The 18,104-nt window shown below is 32.4% G+C and overlaps 2 protein-coding genes across 3 annotated transcripts; both read left to right on the top strand.

Annotated features, from left to right (window-relative positions):
* Positions 1-3,183: 3,183 nt before the first annotated feature.
* LOC106453325 lies at positions 3,184-6,931 on the top strand. 2 transcript variants are annotated; one of them, XM_048736188.1, is made up of 3 exons: positions 3,184-4,067; positions 4,147-4,446; positions 4,532-6,931. In XM_048736188.1, the coding sequence occupies exons 1-3, from the start codon at positions 3,906-3,908 to the stop codon at positions 5,384-5,386; spliced, it is 1,317 nt and encodes a 438-aa protein (XP_048592145.1). In that variant the 5' UTR covers positions 3,184-3,905; the 3' UTR covers positions 5,387-6,931. The 2 variants fall into 2 exon arrangements, with proteins under 2 accessions (XP_048592145.1, XP_048592144.1); XM_048736187.1 differs by lacking the exon at positions 4,147-4,446 and having other exon boundaries at positions 5,553-6,931.
* Positions 6,932-11,933: 5,002 nt separating this feature from the next.
* On the top strand, positions 11,934-15,790 carry LOC106354219 (inter alpha-trypsin inhibitor, heavy chain 4). Its single transcript, XM_013794102.3, has 12 exons — positions 11,934-12,505; positions 12,693-12,851; positions 12,931-13,146; positions 13,217-13,306; positions 13,633-13,749; positions 13,818-14,087; positions 14,172-14,331; positions 14,404-14,481; positions 14,573-14,673; positions 14,746-14,916; positions 14,984-15,058; positions 15,127-15,790. Exons 1-12 carry the CDS (start codon positions 12,125-12,127, stop codon positions 15,577-15,579), a joined length of 2,271 nt encoding a protein of 756 aa, XP_013649556.1. The 5' UTR covers positions 11,934-12,124; the 3' UTR covers positions 15,580-15,790.
* The last annotated feature ends 2,314 nt before the right edge of the window (positions 15,791-18,104 follow it).

Raw genomic sequence — 18,104 nt, 5'->3', positions numbered from 1 at the left:
TCAGTTTTTGGTTTCTGTATATAATTTTTTTTTTTTTAAAAATTATTAAAATTTATTTTGATTAAATTGTATTAATCATATGATTTTGACGAAATTGTATTAATCATATTATTTTGATAATATTATATTTTTTATTTAATGTGTTATATATCAATTTATTGTTTTTGTTTGTGCTATAAAAATATAACATAAAATGATACAGCTAATAAACTATAATTTGTTTGTTATATATAAAAAGTTAATATGATAATTAAAAAAAATAATTAGCCAATGCAATTTAATTTTAAAATTAATTACATAAAAGTACGTAGAATCTGACCTATATTAAATAGGGTAAGAAAATGGAATAATACTTGTATAATATAAATATATCTGGCTTTTGTTGAGAATTTTATTGTTTAGATCTATATTGTTTTTTTTAGTTAGGAAAATATCACATATGAGTAAATTTAGGATATATTTTGTTAAATTTTTATTAGTGGTCTAATATAGATTTTTATGGTAGATAAAATAGTGACTCTGTTTTAGTAAAGTAAATAGATACAATTCTAGAGATATAAAGTTAATTAATTTTAAGAATTAACAATTTATTCTGTCCAAGTTTCCAGAAAACTTTTATATTTAAGCTGACGTTTAATTACTTAAATAAAGTATCGTTAGAATAAATTGAATTGGTAATGGACACGTACAAATGATTACAAATGATTGTACTCGGCATGTTAACCGGGAAGTGATTATTGTATTCAAACTATTTAAATGCGAAAATTGTTTCACGCCTATAATGAACTTCAATGGATGACACGTAGTTGAAACGATGTATATATTTTTTTGTTCTATAAACTTTTGTTTATTGACTGGATATAAAATAAAACAGTCACTTAAATAATAACATAACGTGAAAATGAAAACAGTCGCTGTGGCTGGCCCGATAAGTGGTTATTGGTTACAACCTCATTTTATAAAGAGTTATTTTCATCCTAGGGCAGTTTCAAGTTTTTTATTACAAGATAGAGCAGTTATTGCTCCTAAGGTAGTTTTTTACAACTAGAAGCTAACTAAGTTTATTCTTGCAACTAAATGGATCCCACAATTTTTAATATCATTTTTTTTCTCTTTCTCTAACAGAGAAATAATTCTAAAAGTAACAAAATGAAGAAGTTGATAGATTGTAATCTGAACAAAATATTAAAGAATAAAATGAAAAATCCTGAGAAATCCCAAGAGAAAATCTGGAAAACAAAATGAATAATACGATCTCTTCATATTTGCCGCCGAAAACAAAATGAAGAACACGATTGCGGTTCTTCTGTTTCTTTGCCATGAATCAACACGACGAAGAAGCAAAAAAAAGATGCAAAATTTACGTTTTTGTTGTAGAAACAAGGTAATTTTGAGCTTGAAATAGTGTCTTATACGATATTTCTACAGGTTTAAAGATTAAATAAGCAAGAAAAATGAAAAAAAGTGATGATTCAGGTGAGAATAATGGCTGGCGGCTATAGAGAGAAATTGCAGAAAATCCTAATTGATTTTGGGGAAGATAAAGTTAAAATTACGAAAATACCACTCATTAAAAAATGATTCATATGTACATGATATGTTGTACATACAATTATACTATCCACATGTACAATAATCCATATGTACACTATTTTGAAATATTACAAGTAGCTCAACAATAAATTCAATTAGACATTTACGAGTTTGTAACATAGATTTACAAGTTTCAACATTGTATGTTCATATGTACACAAAATTAATGTCACATGAGAATTCAAAGCAAAGTCTAAATTGTTTTGATTATGTAAATTTTGATTATGAGAATTCAAAGCAAAATTAATGTACACAATTTTTTTCACAAAATAATAAACAACTGTTTCTTCAACAAGAGAAATGTATCATATGTCCATTCTGATTTTTTCTTGTCCTTATATATGTATACATGTAAATTTATGTACAATATGATTTTGTAAATGTACATTGTGATTTTGTACATCCATGTCGTGTACACTACCACATTTGTTGTACACATGTACGAGACCAACCTTTAATTTACACATGTACACTAACGAATGTACACAACTTTAACACATGTTGAACATGTAGCATGTGTCTCAAACATATGTGTACATGTAAATATCCATTAAAAGATAATATGTATATTGTACACGTATGCACTTGTCAATAATGAATATATCTACATGTTTGTTTACCAATATTGACATGTACATTTTATCATGGTGCACCTTCACATATCTCAAAAGATAGATTGTGTAATAGAAAAATTATTTAGTGTATACATGTACAGTCTAATGGATAGTGTACACTTTGATGATAGTGTACAAACAAAACTATGTAAGGTGGACATATTTCAAAAAATTTACAAATGTAGAAAAACATTTTGAAATGCATTATATGTATACACCATATACACTGCCTACTAATTATACACAGTTTCTAATCAACGATATACACTGCCTACTAATTGTACACAGTTTCTAATCATAACCATTTGATGTGTACACTATACCATGTACACAATTGTTTTTATTATCCACATGTAACAAAAGTTGGAGGACCAAATGTGCAAATAAGCAAAACTTGACCATTGTTGCTCCAGTGAAGCTTTCTCTTCGATCTGCGACTAAAGTGCCTACGATTCCAACGTCCACAACTCTGGTTCCGGGCATGACGACCACGGCGAGGAGGAGAAGATTTGACCTTGACGTGGATAGCGGTAGAGCTATGTTGGAATGGAGCTTAGGGTTTGAGATCGCCGACAATGGAATTTCCGTTGGAGAAGAAATGTTGGTTGTTCATTGGAGAAGAAACCACAAGGTTTTTCACCACTCCAAAAATGATCTTGATTCTTTTTTTGTTCTATTTTCATGAACGATTGTTCGTCATAAAAAAAAATTTGTTTGAAATCACAGAAAGAATTGTCTATATTTTGTTACTAAAGATCAGTTCTTTTCACCGTAATAATCTTGTTCTGCAAATTTCAATATCTTTTTGATCTTTGAAAAAAAATATTTTAATTTTGAAAAAAAAAAGAAAACAAGGAAAGAGAAGAAGTGGGACCTAGCAGTTATAGCTTGTTTTGGTTTGAACCAGTAAACGTAACAAAAAAGGAAGAAAGTTAGGAAAAAGTGTTCTGGTAGTTGAAAGTGACTTATTGGGTGTAACTGGATTACTCTTTTTTGGAATAAAACTGTCTGGAATAGCTTATTCCAAGAGATTCCAAAAAAAATGCACCATTTAAGTGGAATTAAAAAACAGTTATCATTCCATTAATTCCTGTGAAATAGGTGGAACCAAATGGAATCTAGTTATAATCCTTTCATGATAAAAAAAGAACGTGAATGACTGGAATGGAATCAAGTTAAATCAAAAATAAAATTTTAATTAAGTTTAAATATTTTTCTTGTTATTCATCGCAGTCAGATAGTAGATTTGTTAAGGTTTTAAAATTTAAAATTCTGTTCTGGTAGATTTTTAAGGTTTGTTACTAACTAATAGCAACATCTTCTTCTTATTTAAACATTAATACGTAAGGTAATCAAACCCACCGATCAAAATTTGCTTTCTCCTGGTAAATCTTATTTCCTTCATAATTGCTATACTGTTTTTTTTTCTGAGAAAAAGCTTAAATTTTACCGTTTCTTGATCCTTACGTTGTATATAGCCTAGTACGTTTTGTTTGCTACATATCGAAGTTGTGTAGAATCTGTGCTTTAGTGATCAATATTCTTGTTAAGGTTTTATAAAAAAAGGATTAGTATTGCTATTATGTTAGTTATTCAAAGCTTTAGTTATTGCAGATGACACTTCCTCCAAAGTTACTTTTCTGTTCTTTCTTCATGCGATTATGATTCTAATAATGACTATCCTTTTTCGACAGCAATATGATGAATAGATCAGGAAGCAGCAAAACATGCAACAAAAGTCGACTAAATCGTAAGGATAAGTCACATGCTGAGACGTCAACAAACCGTGATGGAAATGGAGGTCGACTTAACCGCAAAGACAAATCCACTGATGACACACCAGCAAACCGTGCAGGAAAAGTAAGTTTGACAACACAAATTTAACTTATTTTAGTTTATTGAAAATTACATATAACATATACTTTTATAATTATTTTAGTATAACTACTGGATCCCAAGAAAAACTGAGATTTTGCTAAACCTCGTGAATGTTGAGCTAAAAGCAAAGGACTACACGATAAGATTGCCAGACAATCCAGCTAAAAAAAGAATAGAAGAAAAATACTATGAAATGACTGGTGATAAGATTATTTTTGAGCCTGAGATGAGAAATAGACTAGACTACATGCGTCGTCTACGACAGCATTACAATATGTTAATCAACCGTACCGGTGTCCGAGTTAATCCTACGACGGAACAAATTGAAATGCCTAGTTCATGGTGGGACGATCGAATTGCGGTAAGTTCCCAAAATATTTATAAAATATATACTACACGTAGTGTGAAGCTTCCTAATATATATATTTTTTTAAAATATATTATAGGAGGCTGGAACAACTAATGGAAAATTTATACGAGTGTTGCAAAGCAAACCTCTTCCTTTTAAAGAGCTACTCGATCAAATTTATGGAGAGCATGATTTGGATCAAGATGAACGTTATTCACCATTCATGCTCGGCGAACATATCCAGCAAATGCAAGCGGAGGAAGCTAGTGATGATGAAACAACAGTGGCAGATACTGCAGAAGATAGTGGACGACTTCCTTCAGAACCGATTAGCCTCATAGCTTCAGATGATGAATTTCCCACTAGAGAAGAAGCACATCGTTCTCCATCTCGTGCAAACAAGTCAATTCTGCGTGTCCAAAGTACATCTACTAAGCGTACGAATAGAAGAAGAGTCAATTTCGAGACACAAATCCAAAGTGGCTTTCAGCGTATGGAAGAGTCTCGCACGAACTTGTTAGATGTTTTACGGTCACGACACTACCAGAAAGCAACTTTTGGAGATGCTTTGGCTCTACTAGAAACATTGGATGTGGAACCGATGGGAAGCTTTTGGTGGGCAGCAAGTGGATTGTTGATGAAGGACGAAGAAATCCGTGATGGCTTTGTGAAATTACGAAACGAAGAAAATAAAATTCGGTATTTAGAGAGGCTAAGTGGTGTTGATAGATATGGTGATTCATGCCAAATCATCAACTTAAGAGAGACTTCCAACACCCCAACGTCTCCTGTCCCACTAGCACATTCACAAATGGCTGGAATTACCACAAGAGCTTCACCAAGTTTTAGTCAGGGACAAGGAATGTTCGAATCAGGACCTGCTGGGACTAGTTTTTCATCTTTACTTGGGGTTCTTGGAGCTAACTCGTTAGGTTTAAGTTCTGGGTTATAAGCAAATTTAATTTAATGATTTTATTAATTTAGTAATAATTTTTTTATGTAATCCTTTCTTTTAATAAAATATTTTATTAATCATCACTTTTCGTATATCTTTCAATAAATCTTATTGATTCTTACATAATTATTTATTTATTTGCAACTTTTGGTTATTTTATCAGGAGCTTCGCATTGCAGAATTACTTTCTGTTGGAATTGAAAACATGTCTGATGAAGAGCTTACTGAGTTGATATTATTGGAAGAAGATGAGATATTACACGCTTACATCTCTCCTGCAATGGACTACTATTGTAGATTTTTCTACAAGGAACCAATGCGTCAAGAAAAGGGTAAAGGATGGTGTATAATCAGAAATCAGATTTATGAAAATGAAGTTTCATGTCGAAGGTTAGTGAGAATGAGTCGAGAGGGATTTACACGTCTGTGTGAGCTACTTAAAGGCAGGTATGGCTTACAAGACACTCATAGTGTATGTGTTGATGAGAGCGTTGCAATCTTCCTTATTCTTTGTGGGCAAAATGACACGCAATATGATCTTGGATTAAGATTTGGACACGCACAAGAGACAATAGGACGAAAGTTTCATGAAGTACTTGGGGCAATGGAAAGAATGGCTGTAGACTATATGCGACCACGTACAATTCAAGAAATGGAAGCTACATCTAATCGTCTAGAAGGAGATGGTCGATACTGGCCCTTTTTCAGTGGCTTCGTGGGAGCATTAGATGGGACACACGTACCAGTTATGGTTACTCCTGGAAAAGATTCCATACGTTTCATAAGTCGGAAAGGAACAACAAGCCTTAATGTTTTGGCCATGTGCGATGCAGATATGCTTTTCACGTATTGTTTTGTCGGGATGGCAGGGTCAGCCCATGATGCACGAGTTTTAGCTACAGCAATTCGGGATGATCCTATGTTTCCCACACCTCCAGAAGGTAAATATTACCTTGTAGACTCTGGATATGCAAATAGTCGAGGTTACTTAGCTCCGTATCGAAAACAGCGTAATTGTGGAACTCGATATCATCTACAAGAATTTTTGAATGGTGAAGCGCCACGAAATAGCAAAGAGATGTTTAACAGATGGCATGCATCCCTCCGTTCTGTAATTGAGCGAACATTTGGAGTTTGGAAAAAAAAATGGAGGGTTTTAAATGAATTTCCGAGGTATGGTATTTCTGTACAAAGACGTGTTATATTTGCTACAATGGGCCTTCACAATTTCATCCGTCGAAGCAACATTAGAGATGTTGAGTTTGAAGAGGCAGAAGCAGGAAATGATGTTCTGCATGGTAATCAAAATATCAGTGATGATACAAATGATAATCAGAGTGTTCGAAATGAGGATGACACGGTGGCTGGAGTATATATGAAAGCTGTTCGTGATCAGATTGCTAAGGATATTTGGATTGCAAAACATTGTACTCGTTAGATATTATTGTTTTGGCAATAAAGATGTTTAGTTTTAAGCAAAGTTTAAATAAATATTTGTGTTTCTTTTTAACATTATTTAATTTAGATTAAATGTTATTTTCATTCCATTCCATTCTATTCCTTTAAAAAGTTACCATTTGTGTTACAAAAAGATTTCTCTGCAATTATCCATTCCATTTATTTCATTCCATAACTTCCATCATTCCATTAGTTGGTATTCCATTTTTTTTAATTCCTTGCATTCATAGCATTCCTAAACTTGATTACCAGTTACACCCATTATGTTATAAGAAACTTAAAACTGCCTCTTAGTGTAATTCTTTCTTTTATAAATAAGGTAGGACCGAATCTTTAGTGGACCAAAACCTAAAATAAGTAATTAAACTTTGGGCAAATTCTATTAAATTCTCATTAGTAACAGAAAATAGTGGCAGACAGCAATCCGTTAAATCAGGTTTTACACATCTCTTAATTCAAAAATTTAACTCATTTTTATTTATTAGTTTGTAAGCTATTTATGCCAATGCTTGGGCTAATTAGGCAAACAAAACTTGTATTCTGTGTATTAGGGGTGGACACTTTACCCGAAATCCGAAGTGGCACCCGAACCCGATCCGAAAAACCCGAACCGAAATCCGAACCGAAGTAGCAAAATATCCGAACGGATATTAAATTAGGAGAGATTGGATATCCGAACCCGAACGGGTAATATCCGAACCCGAATGGATATCCGAAGATAACCGAACATATGTATAATTAACCTTATATTTTTAATTTACATCTTTCATTTTATATAAAATATTTATATTGATACTACACATACTTTAAATTCATATGATATACATACAATTACGTAGAAGATGATTTGCTATGCACTTAAAATACATGTCAAACTTTTTATTTCAACAATTAACAAAAAGTTACATCCAAAATTTAAAAAAAATAACCAAATTAATGTCTTTTTAGTTTGAAAATGTTATGTCCAAATCTAATAACCATTCAATCTATTAAAAATACAAAAAATAGTTAAGTGAAAGTTATATATTTAAATACAAGAAATTTGAAAAATGAAAATTTTAATTTTTTTTTCAAAATCTAAATATCCGAACCCGATCCGAAATAACCGAAACCGAACTAAAAATACCCGAACCCGACCCGAAGTACAGAAATACCCGAACGGGTTCTACACCTCTATACCGAAATACCCGAAAATCCGAAATACCCGATCCGAACCCGAACGGGTACCCGAACGTCCACCCCTACTGTGTATCTGAAACTTTCCTATCGAGATGAGAATGAAGACCATCTCTTATGTATATTGCTATATTTTTCTTTTAAACAAATTATATAATAAAGATAGGGTTTATACTAATATTTTTTTTAATAATGTTCTTTAAAATATAAGGTAAAAATAGAAATTGCTCGTTGTTGTCTTAAATATAGAAAATATAAATTTTATTTTATAAAAGACAAAAATAAATTAGAATAATTTAACTCAAAATACTATTATAAATAAAAAGTAATAATAAATCGAAGATGCTCTAATAAAAACATGTTGCTTTTTCAGCCATCATATATAGTTATAATATCTAGATATCAGAATAGACTCATCATGGATATATAAATTTAAAGTTGTTTTGTAATATCCCCTTATTATTAAAAAGGAAGCAATTTTTAAGAGGAACCTTGCTTTGATATTTTAATTACAAGTATGCCATTTTGTCTGATGTGGCAAGCCCACAGCTCTCCTCAACCATCCTAATTAAAAGACCTTTAATTACTAGCCAATTTACAGCAATTGCCATTGGTACTTATTATATATTTTTTCTTTATACATTATAACATATATAACATTCGACAGTAACCTAGGTTCTTAAATAACCAATTTCAGTAAAGTGTTTGTGGCCCAAGTTTATAAAACAACTCACTAAACATTGAAGAAAGTTGTAAACCGAGTTCCTACTATAAAACAGAAGCGAGTCTTCAATAATCTTCTTCATTGCAAGAGCTCTCAAAGAGCTGTGTTTGTCATGTTAATCGCCTTCTTCGAGTGTTGTCAATACGGATATGAAACAGCAGTGGTTCGTAGATCGAATGACAGAGTTTGGATTGTGATTGGTTGGGGAAAGGTTTCCGGAGATTCCGTTGTGAAGCTGAGTCGCCGGTAATCGAACGGTGTGCACCGCCATTGACGCCAAACGGAATGGAAACGCATATGAGGATGAGGAAGAGAAGAAATAATTGAAGACAAATCAGAACACAACCCTTTTCACAGGTGTGTATACCCAGATGAGAAATCTACTTGAATTTACACTAAAAAAAAATACAATGAGAATAGCCCTTGAAACGTGGAGACCGGGCCAGAAACGAAATCGAATCAGAAAACTGAAGTCTAAGTAAGGAAGCAAAGATGGATACACTTGAAACGATCCAAGAAGGTGGAAGATCGAGAGACTTGATCCTAAATCTAAATACAAAAAGAGCAAAGAAAAAAAGAAAAATCTTTCTTTACCGGTTTGCAAAACGTGTTTTGGTTGAGAGGTTGAGTGGTTGCTTACTTATGATTTTCTGCTGTGTGGAGATGAGAGAGATGAATGAGTTGTGAAGGAGAAGAGCGACCTTTCATTTCTTTCTTTAATCTTTTCCTTTTTTACGTTTATAATTTCTAATGATTTTTCTAAACATTTTTTCCCTACAATAAAAACCAACCACTCACTTATTTCGTTGTTTTCTTCTTGTGTTTTTCATGCCGAGTTATTATTGTAAATTCAAAATTCAAATCGCATTAAAATAAGGTTGAAAATCTATTTGGGCACCTAATCGAGTTTGGTTCGGATCTATTCGAGTTTTGGGTTTTTGGAGTCAAAGATTTCAGTTCCATTCGGGTATTTTTAAATTTTGGTTCGGATTCGGTTTGGATCTTTGCGGGTTCGGTTCGCGTTCGGATAACCCATTTAAATTATTTTTAAAATTTTAAATTCATTATATATTTTAAATTCTCAAAATCTATAAAAAATATATTACATAAAATTTTGAATAAACGGTTTTAATATACCTAAACTTAAGATATAGAATTGATTTGGTTTGAATATTTGGATAGAGAATCAATAGGTATTTCAAGTATTTTTGGTGTTTTGTATATATTTTAGCTATTATAGATATTTATTTTGATTATTTACATATATTTTCAAATATTTTGGACTACTTAAAAGTGTCTTATATATTTGGATGTTTTTAATATACATTAAATCTAAAAATAATTAATATATTTTCTAGAATTTTATTTGAGCCTGATGATGTTCCAGAGATCCAGTCTTTCAGAATGAGGTAATATAATTTGATTGTTCAATAGACATTATATGTATGCACACTTATTTATATATATTTTTACAGGATTCCATACTATGCCTACTGAAGAAAAGAATCATTGATGAGCTGAGCTGGTTACGAACTAAGTTTTAATGTTGTCGTTTAATTATGTTTTGTTGCTTTGAATTATGGTTTTTTGCTTTCATATTTGGTATTTCTCCTTATGTTATCTTTGAATTTTAAACGTGAAGTTATAAAAAATATTACAAAATTATAACTTTTTTTTCAATAACAATTGGGCTTATAATTTTGTCACAAAAGCCCAATATAAATCTTTTTAAAAGCCCCGAAATATTATTAAGTTTACCAGCTGGGTTTCTATTTAATCGTAATGAATATTGTGGAAAATTAAAAATTAGGCAGCGTGTTATTTTCGTGGATAACCTTTATTACGCAACTTGAATTTTTTTTAAAGAAAACTAATTTTTCTTTTTGATTTTAGACAACTATGAAATAAGGCCCAACAAAATTAAATTATTCTATACATCAAAATCCACCAAATATAAACAAAAAATTTTAAGAATTAATGTCTATTACATAAAGTCCACTATATTTCATTTCTATAAAATATATGCTTTTAAGTTCTATATAGTTCACTTTATATTATACAAACCATTCAAAATACAGTTTCATAATTTTAATACATCATTTTTATAGATCATTTTAATATTAACCTCACTCCGCGCAGGGCGCGGATCCAATCCTAGTTGTTATTTATTGAACATGGCCTACATGTCTAATGATTTGGTTCGCCGAATTTATATTGAGCATTTGATCGTTGTCGTCCGATCGCGACGTGGAAGACTTTGTACAAGATTTAACATTTTACAAGTTTTTTCAAATATTTTTTTGGTGATATATAGTCAAATATAATAGTTTTATTAATATATTTTTTGTTAAGTGAGTGATAAACGAAGAATATAAAAGAAAAAGTCCACACAAATATATAGGATATAAGATCGACATTGGACCCAAAAATTAAATATGGATAGCGAGACATCATTATGTTAGGAGTGAATAAACTAAAAGTGCAAAATATTGACAAGAAAAAGTCAAAAACAAGATGTTATAATTACTAAGGAAAATATATCAGAATAGTGGAATGAGAAATAATTCAATTTTTATGATTAAAATAACAGAAATAGTTGAGCACAAATCATATTGTTTGTGGAAAAACTGATAAAGGGGTTGGTATGTCCGAGAGCAAATATCATGTAAAGTAGGAACCTTGGAATTTTTTTTGTTTAGTATGTAGATTAGATTTTTTTTTTTAGTGACAAATAAATTAACTAAATTTTTGAGATGGAATTTTTAGCCACCGGATGAAGTTCTAAAACTATCATAGAACATTCGCATTGGAAATCTTCCAACTAGAGTTTTTTAATAAATGAAATCTCTTAAAAGCTTGAGAGACATAAAAAAAATCTCAAGATGAAAAAAATTATGATAAATTTCTTAAAATTCTAAAACATCTATAATTCATATATGGTTTTTTTTCTGAAAAGCTCTAGTTGAGAAATTTCCACTAGAGTGGCTTTACGTTCTTTCATTGAAGGATTTTCTATGTTTAAATCAATATTAAGATCACTTCGTTTGGTTAACTTAAAACTATACAAAAGTAATGAGAAAACAGAAATGGTAAACAATAAACATGATTTTAAATCACTAACTGTTGGAAAAAAAAAATCCATCTAATCCCCTATATATAAAACATCCATCACTGTTCTGACGGCAGGATACTTTATACGTGTCCACTAACAATTAGCTCAACAAGCTCACTTATTTAAAAAAATCTTCTGTCGCCGTTCCTTTCACCGGTCGATTAAACACCCCCTTTAAACACGGGCCTGAATAAAGCTCTTCCCCTTCTCACTCTCCTGTTTTTTTTTCCTTCCCTCTCATCTCAATCATCGCCGGAACATAAAAATGTCCGAAGAATTCGCTGTCCGAGTAGAGCAAGGTCTCAAGCTCTCACGACGTATATACTACGGCAAAGGCATCGCTCCTCCCGTAGTCCCGGATCCTCAGTCCTCGCCGGAGAATTTTCTCCCGACGGCGATTACCGCCTACGCTTCAATCACAGATCCGGTGGCCGTGGATAACCCCGACGTCCCTAGCTACCAGCCGTACGTGCACGCACGTTGCGACCCGTCGGCGCTCGTGCCTCTTCAGATGCTCGGGATAGAGATGAGAGTAGATTGCTGGCTCGACACGGCGTTCGTCACCGTCACCGGACGGTGGCGCGTTCACTGCGTTATGCCTAGTAAACGCTTTGACTGCTGCATCGCTGTTCCCACGGGGGAGAAGGTAAATTATTACAACTACACGACAAAATCTGCTTTATCTATCTTTGCCTTATATAGCATAACTTTACTGACTCATATTTTTTTACTATTTTAATTATAGTATTTGTTACCAAAAATAAATTCTAATATATTTAGACATTCAATATTTGTTGAAAAATGCATAATGTTCTGTATATTTTTGGTAACAGGGGACACTTTTAAGTGCTGAGATTGATGTTCTGAGCAATGAGAAGACTTACAAGACCAAACTAGTTACAGAGGAAGAAGCTTGCGACATTGATAATGTCCACAAAGACAAAGATTCACGTTTTTTGAAGTCTCAAATCTTTACTTTCAAGATCCCACATGTTTGTTGTTTAATCCTCTTTGCCTCACTTTTTTTTAATTGTTAATTATCTTGTTTCCTAATGGTGTTATTGATAATAGGTTAGTGGAGGATCAATCTTTTCTGTTAATGTGAATTGGTCACAGAAACTGGTCTACAAAGACGGCAAGTTTCATCTCAATGTGCCTTTTAGATTCCCTGCTTATGTGACTCCTGTAGGCAAGGAGATTACTAAGCGAGAAAAGATTGTGTTGAACATGAATTCTTGTGTTAATGGTGGTGAAGTAGCCTGCAGTTATTCAAGCCATCCTTTAAAGGTATCGTTTTACATTTTCAGATTTGATCAAATTGATGTTATAGATTGTGTAATGTTGTGATTGTTCTCAGGTTATTCACCGTGAATCCGGTAAATTAAGCTGTGAGTATGAAGCTGAAGTACCTTCTTGGTCAAGGGTTGATTTTGATGTTTCATTCAATGTGAGAACTTCTTGATTCTCTGAGGCATACTCCCTCTGTGTTTTTTTTTTTTTTAACAATACTCCCTGTGTTTATATGATGTTTTACCTCAATACACAATTTTTTTTTTAAAAATACTTTTTTTCTAAAAATTATCAATAAAAATATAATTAAAATTAACTTATTTAATTGTAAATAAAATAATTGAAATATAATTGTTTACACAGTTTTAAAAATATAATTAAAGTTACATAAATATGTAAAACATTGCGAAACAACAAAACCTCCTCAAAACAGTCGTATATATTGAAATGGAGTTTAAGATTGATATATGTTTCCTTTCACAGGTTTCCTCTGGTGATCTGAGTGGTCATGTTTTGGTTAAGTCTCCATCTCCATGGGATTCAGATGACAGAGGGATGTTCTGTTTGTACCTATTCCCTGGAACCACCAAGCATAAGCAGGTTTGTTCTTACAACTTTGGGATATCATTTAATGATGACATTATTAATGCATTGCATGTTATATGTAGATTTTCAGACGAAGGGTTGTGTTTGTGATCGACATAAGTGGAAGCATGAAATGGAAGCCGCTCGAGGATGTAAAGAAAGCCTTGTTAGAGTCTTTGGCTAAGCTAGAACCTGAAGATGTGTTCAACATAATCGCCTTCAATGACAATATTCTAGAATTCTCAACTAAGATGGAGTTTGCAACTGATGAGACTATCTCTGCTGTGACTGAATGGCTCGATAGTAATTTAATTGCAAGTGGTGGAACAAACATGTTACTTCCCCTGATACAGGTCCTTTTCTAATCTATTTTTATCTCTTTACTAGACATAAGTTAAAGACTTCTAGAGTATTCTTGTGTGTGTTTATTTGATTAGGCAGTGAAGTTGCTTGAAGGAAGCAAGGTTGGAGTGCCTCTTGTATACCTTGTCACTGATGGATCTGTTGAAAACGAGAGAGAGATATGTAATGCCATGAAAGAATGTTGTAGTGGACACGAAAAATCGATATCTCCTAGGATATCTACCTTTGGCATTGGTAAGTAAAAAGGTTACTCTCTTCTTTTACTTGCTTCCTAGCTTCTCTCATGTAGGTATCAACATCTTGCAGGTTCGTTTTGCAACCATTACTTCTTGCAAATGCTAGCACGGATAGGGAATGGTTACTATGATGGTACAAACAATACAGGTAAGTTATATTCCCCATTGGTATATTCAGAAACAAGAATCAAGAAACTAAAAAGGTTTCTTGTTTTTTATGAAACGAAACACCTAGCCAGATTCATTTGAGCATCAAATGAGTAGACTATTCGATTCTGCTTCTTCTACAATCGTAGCCAATACGACTTTTGATGCTCTCAAACTCCTCCGCTCAGTTGAGGTATTTAAACAACTTACAATACTTAATCAAGTTCTTTGAGCTCTTTCTTGACATTATCTTTGTCTTTTGCAGTTGTTTCCTTCTCAGATTCCAGACATAACGCTTGGTCAACCATTGATCTTGTCTGGAAGGTACAAAGGACAGTTCCCTGATGAAGTTGAACTCAGAGGCACACTGGCTGATATGAGCTGTTTTACTATTGAGTTAACAGTGGAGAAAGCTAAAGACATTCCTCTGGACAAGGTCACTTCAATATAACCTAGAAATTGTAAGAAACACAACATTGACTATCTTTTTGCCTAACCTTTAGGTTCTTGCGAGGAGACAAATAGATGAACTCACAGCTCAAGCTTGGTTCGAAGACAAGAAAGAGCTACAAGATAAGGTGTATAGAGATTTGTGATTTTGTCATTTTTGTTCAATCTATTTTTCTTAACTAATTCATCTTATCAGGTCATGAGATTGAGTATACAAACAGGGTTTCCTAGCGAATACACGCAGATGGTTTTATCACTCAAGGACAACGACGAAGAGAAGACTATAGAGAGACCAGTTTCAATCAAAGAAATACTTAGGAACCCATCATACCAAATCCAAAAGCAGATGAGTAGAAACATAGAGAGAACAAGTTTGCTTGGGAAACAAGGGTTTGGGTTCGGTAACTTGGCTGCCACGTTAAAGAACATTCCACCGTGGATGGAGGAGCCTAAAGAGCCGGAAGGAGCAGAGATTCTGATAAGAGCGGCGTCAGGAGTGGTGGATCGTGTCTGCTGTATGTGTTGCTTGCAGTGCCTTTCTAGGGTTAGCGATCAGTGCACCATCGTCTTCTCTCAGATATGTGCAGCATTGGCTTGCTTCCAGTGTCTTGGTTGCTGTTTCGAAGTATGTGGATGTCTGGACCTCTAAGAAAGCAGGTCACTGTAAGGAGAAAAAAATATACTCAAGAATATTTTAAGGAGATTGTAAAATTCAATAATGAATTTACAATCTTTGCAAAGGCTAAAATAATGTAGTAGTGTGTGTAATATATATATGTGTAATCACGTACTAAAATTAGAGTTTTAATGTACGTGACGTTCGAAAATAAAAGGCTAAATGTATTTGACTATTGTCATCATCACCTGTATATTACTATGTGTGTGAAAAGGTGAAAACATTGAAAGGTGAGTGACAACGTCACCCTATGAATATGTAGCCCCCACGAACACCAAAACATGTCCGTTGTTTACTTTTGCTAAAGCTCTTACGACCAAAAGCCTCCAAAAAAACGATCAGACAGAGTGATTTTGATGGGTCAAGAATCAGTTGTTCCAAATTATGCCTCTGATTTTAAATCATGTATTCGTTACAAAAGATTACCATCTGTACCACACACAAAATAATAATAAGAATAGCAGTTCTAAATCAAAGTTCATATACATTTTTCTAAAGAGAAGTTCAAAGAAAATTTTAACTTTCATTAGACATCTTTCAACAGAAATTGAACATATGATCCCTTAGGCTTTTATTAGATGATCAAGAAGTTTGACCCAATAGTCTAATTCTTCGTTGGTAAATGGTAACAGTTTAATATAGGTGATCGTTCATAGAATCTGTAAATTTGAATCCAGCTGTAAGATATATATCTTGTTAGTAAGCTCAATTACTTTACATTTGTTAAATAAATATTGGGAAGAGGATTACAATGTGAGACAGAGTACATATCCAGATTAACATTCTGTGCTCGGTCCCAAAGACGACTAAGAACAAGTACCAATACACCAATAGACAGTAAACAAAAAACCCACCATAAATTAGTTTCTTACGTATATAACAATAGTATTCAACTGTGAATTTTGACTAGAGAGACAAACTTATTTCGGATCCAACGATAAAGATGACTGTCAAAATAATAGAGATACAGTAGTAGATTTGTTTTTTTTTTGGTGTAAATGTTAAAACAGTAGTAGTAGATTTGTTGGTAAAAGTTAAAGGGGTTTTTCCTTTTTTTTTTAAGAGCATCGAAGAAGGGAGAGTTGAATAGATTGAGAAAGGATATGCGGAAGAGATAAAACATTCCCAAAATAGAAATTTTTGATTCCACTAATGGAAAGGTTACGAAACAAAGAGTCATCGTCATGCTCATACTCCATGTGCCTCCCCATATCTTCTTCTTTTTTCTCTCATCTCGATGTGTAAAGTCTATAGTTAACTAGTTTAAACCAACTTGACAGTTGCGCAAAAAAAAACCAACTTGACAATTATTTAACCATCTTCCGATATTACTAACTACTGAAATTTATACGAAATCAAAGATGATAACCTTTCAGTTCACAGAATGAAGTATTCAATTCCTTTTAGAACTTGTATTTTGCTACAAGAATAGTATTATATATATATATATATATATATATATATATATATATATATATATTTATTTAATTTATAAATAATGTCATCACATCATACTAAATTACGTTTTTGTAACTATTAAGATAAAAATATTGAAGATTTATCATATTTCTTTCGAATGTGAGTAACTAAACTCAAAGGACTTTTGTATAAAAGTATTTAGAGTGTATTCTTATATAACTAACAAAAAAATTTATCAACCGACGAACATAAAATATATGTCTACGGGACTGTTCGTTTCACCATCTATCATCTCCATCCAGCTGATTTATCTGTATGATTTATCCAGATGATTTATTCATATTTTGTGGGACTGTTTGTTTGTCCATACATATGGTTCATCTAGATGAATTATCTAGATGTATTTATGTTTGTTTTTTATTTCTATTTTCATCCAAATGATTTCAGTAAACAAATTACTAATATACTCATGTTTTGATTTAATCATATGTTTGATATTAATTTTAACTATATTGACTTTTATTATATAGTCTAAAATATATCTACATTGAAATTATTTTAAAATTAGTTTTTTCGGTTTTGACAGGAAAATGATTTTTTTTTTTGTTTTGGAGGGAAAATGAGATTTTTGATTTTAGCTGAATACACATTTTTTACGTTAAAATGTGTTTTGTGGTTTGGTGGAAAAATTCCGGTTTTGGCGGAAAAATTAGATTTCCGGTTTTGGTGGGAAAATGAGATTTTTGCTTTTTCGAGAGAAAAATGAGATTTTCGGTTTTGGCAGGAACACACGATTTTTTTTGCGGGAAAACGCGATTTTTGATTTTTGCAGGAAAATGGGATTTTTTCCGGGTTTTGCGTGAATGGAATTTTCCAATTTTGACGGATTTGTTTTTGTTTATACGGGAAAGTGAGATTTTTTCAGTTTTTGTGAGAAAACATGATTATTTTTTTTGGCGGGAAAACATGATTTTTTTGGTTTTAGAAGGAAAACATGATTTTTGGGTTTTGTGGGAAAAAGTGATTTTTGGTTTTAGCGGGAAAATGCAATTTTTTTAATTTTGCCAAAAAATTCTATT

Source organism: Brassica napus, chromosome A7 (assembly GCF_020379485.1).
Source record: "Brassica napus cultivar Da-Ae chromosome A7, Da-Ae, whole genome shotgun sequence".
Lineage (NCBI taxonomy): Eukaryota > Viridiplantae > Streptophyta > Magnoliopsida > Brassicales > Brassicaceae > Brassica > Brassica napus.
This window is presented reverse-complemented; position numbering and strand designations above follow the sequence as displayed.

Coding starts and splice junctions, on each gene's coding strand:
- LOC106453325 (XM_048736187.1), top strand. CDS start 3,906: ATGATGAATAGATCAGGAAGCAGCAAAACATGCAACAAAAGTCGACTA. Junction 4,068..5,552: donor CAGCAAACCGTGCAGGAAAA/GTAAGTTTGACA, acceptor TTATTTTATCAG/GAGCTTCGCATTGCAGAATT.
- LOC106354219 (XM_013794102.3), top strand. CDS start 12,125: ATGTCCGAAGAATTCGCTGTCCGAGTAGAGCAAGGTCTCAAGCTCTCA. Junction 14,917..14,983: donor AAGACATTCCTCTGGACAAG/GTCACTTCAATA, acceptor CCTAACCTTTAG/GTTCTTGCGAGGAGACAAAT. Junction 15,059..15,126: donor AGAAAGAGCTACAAGATAAG/GTGTATAGAGAT, acceptor TCATCTTATCAG/GTCATGAGATTGAGTATACA.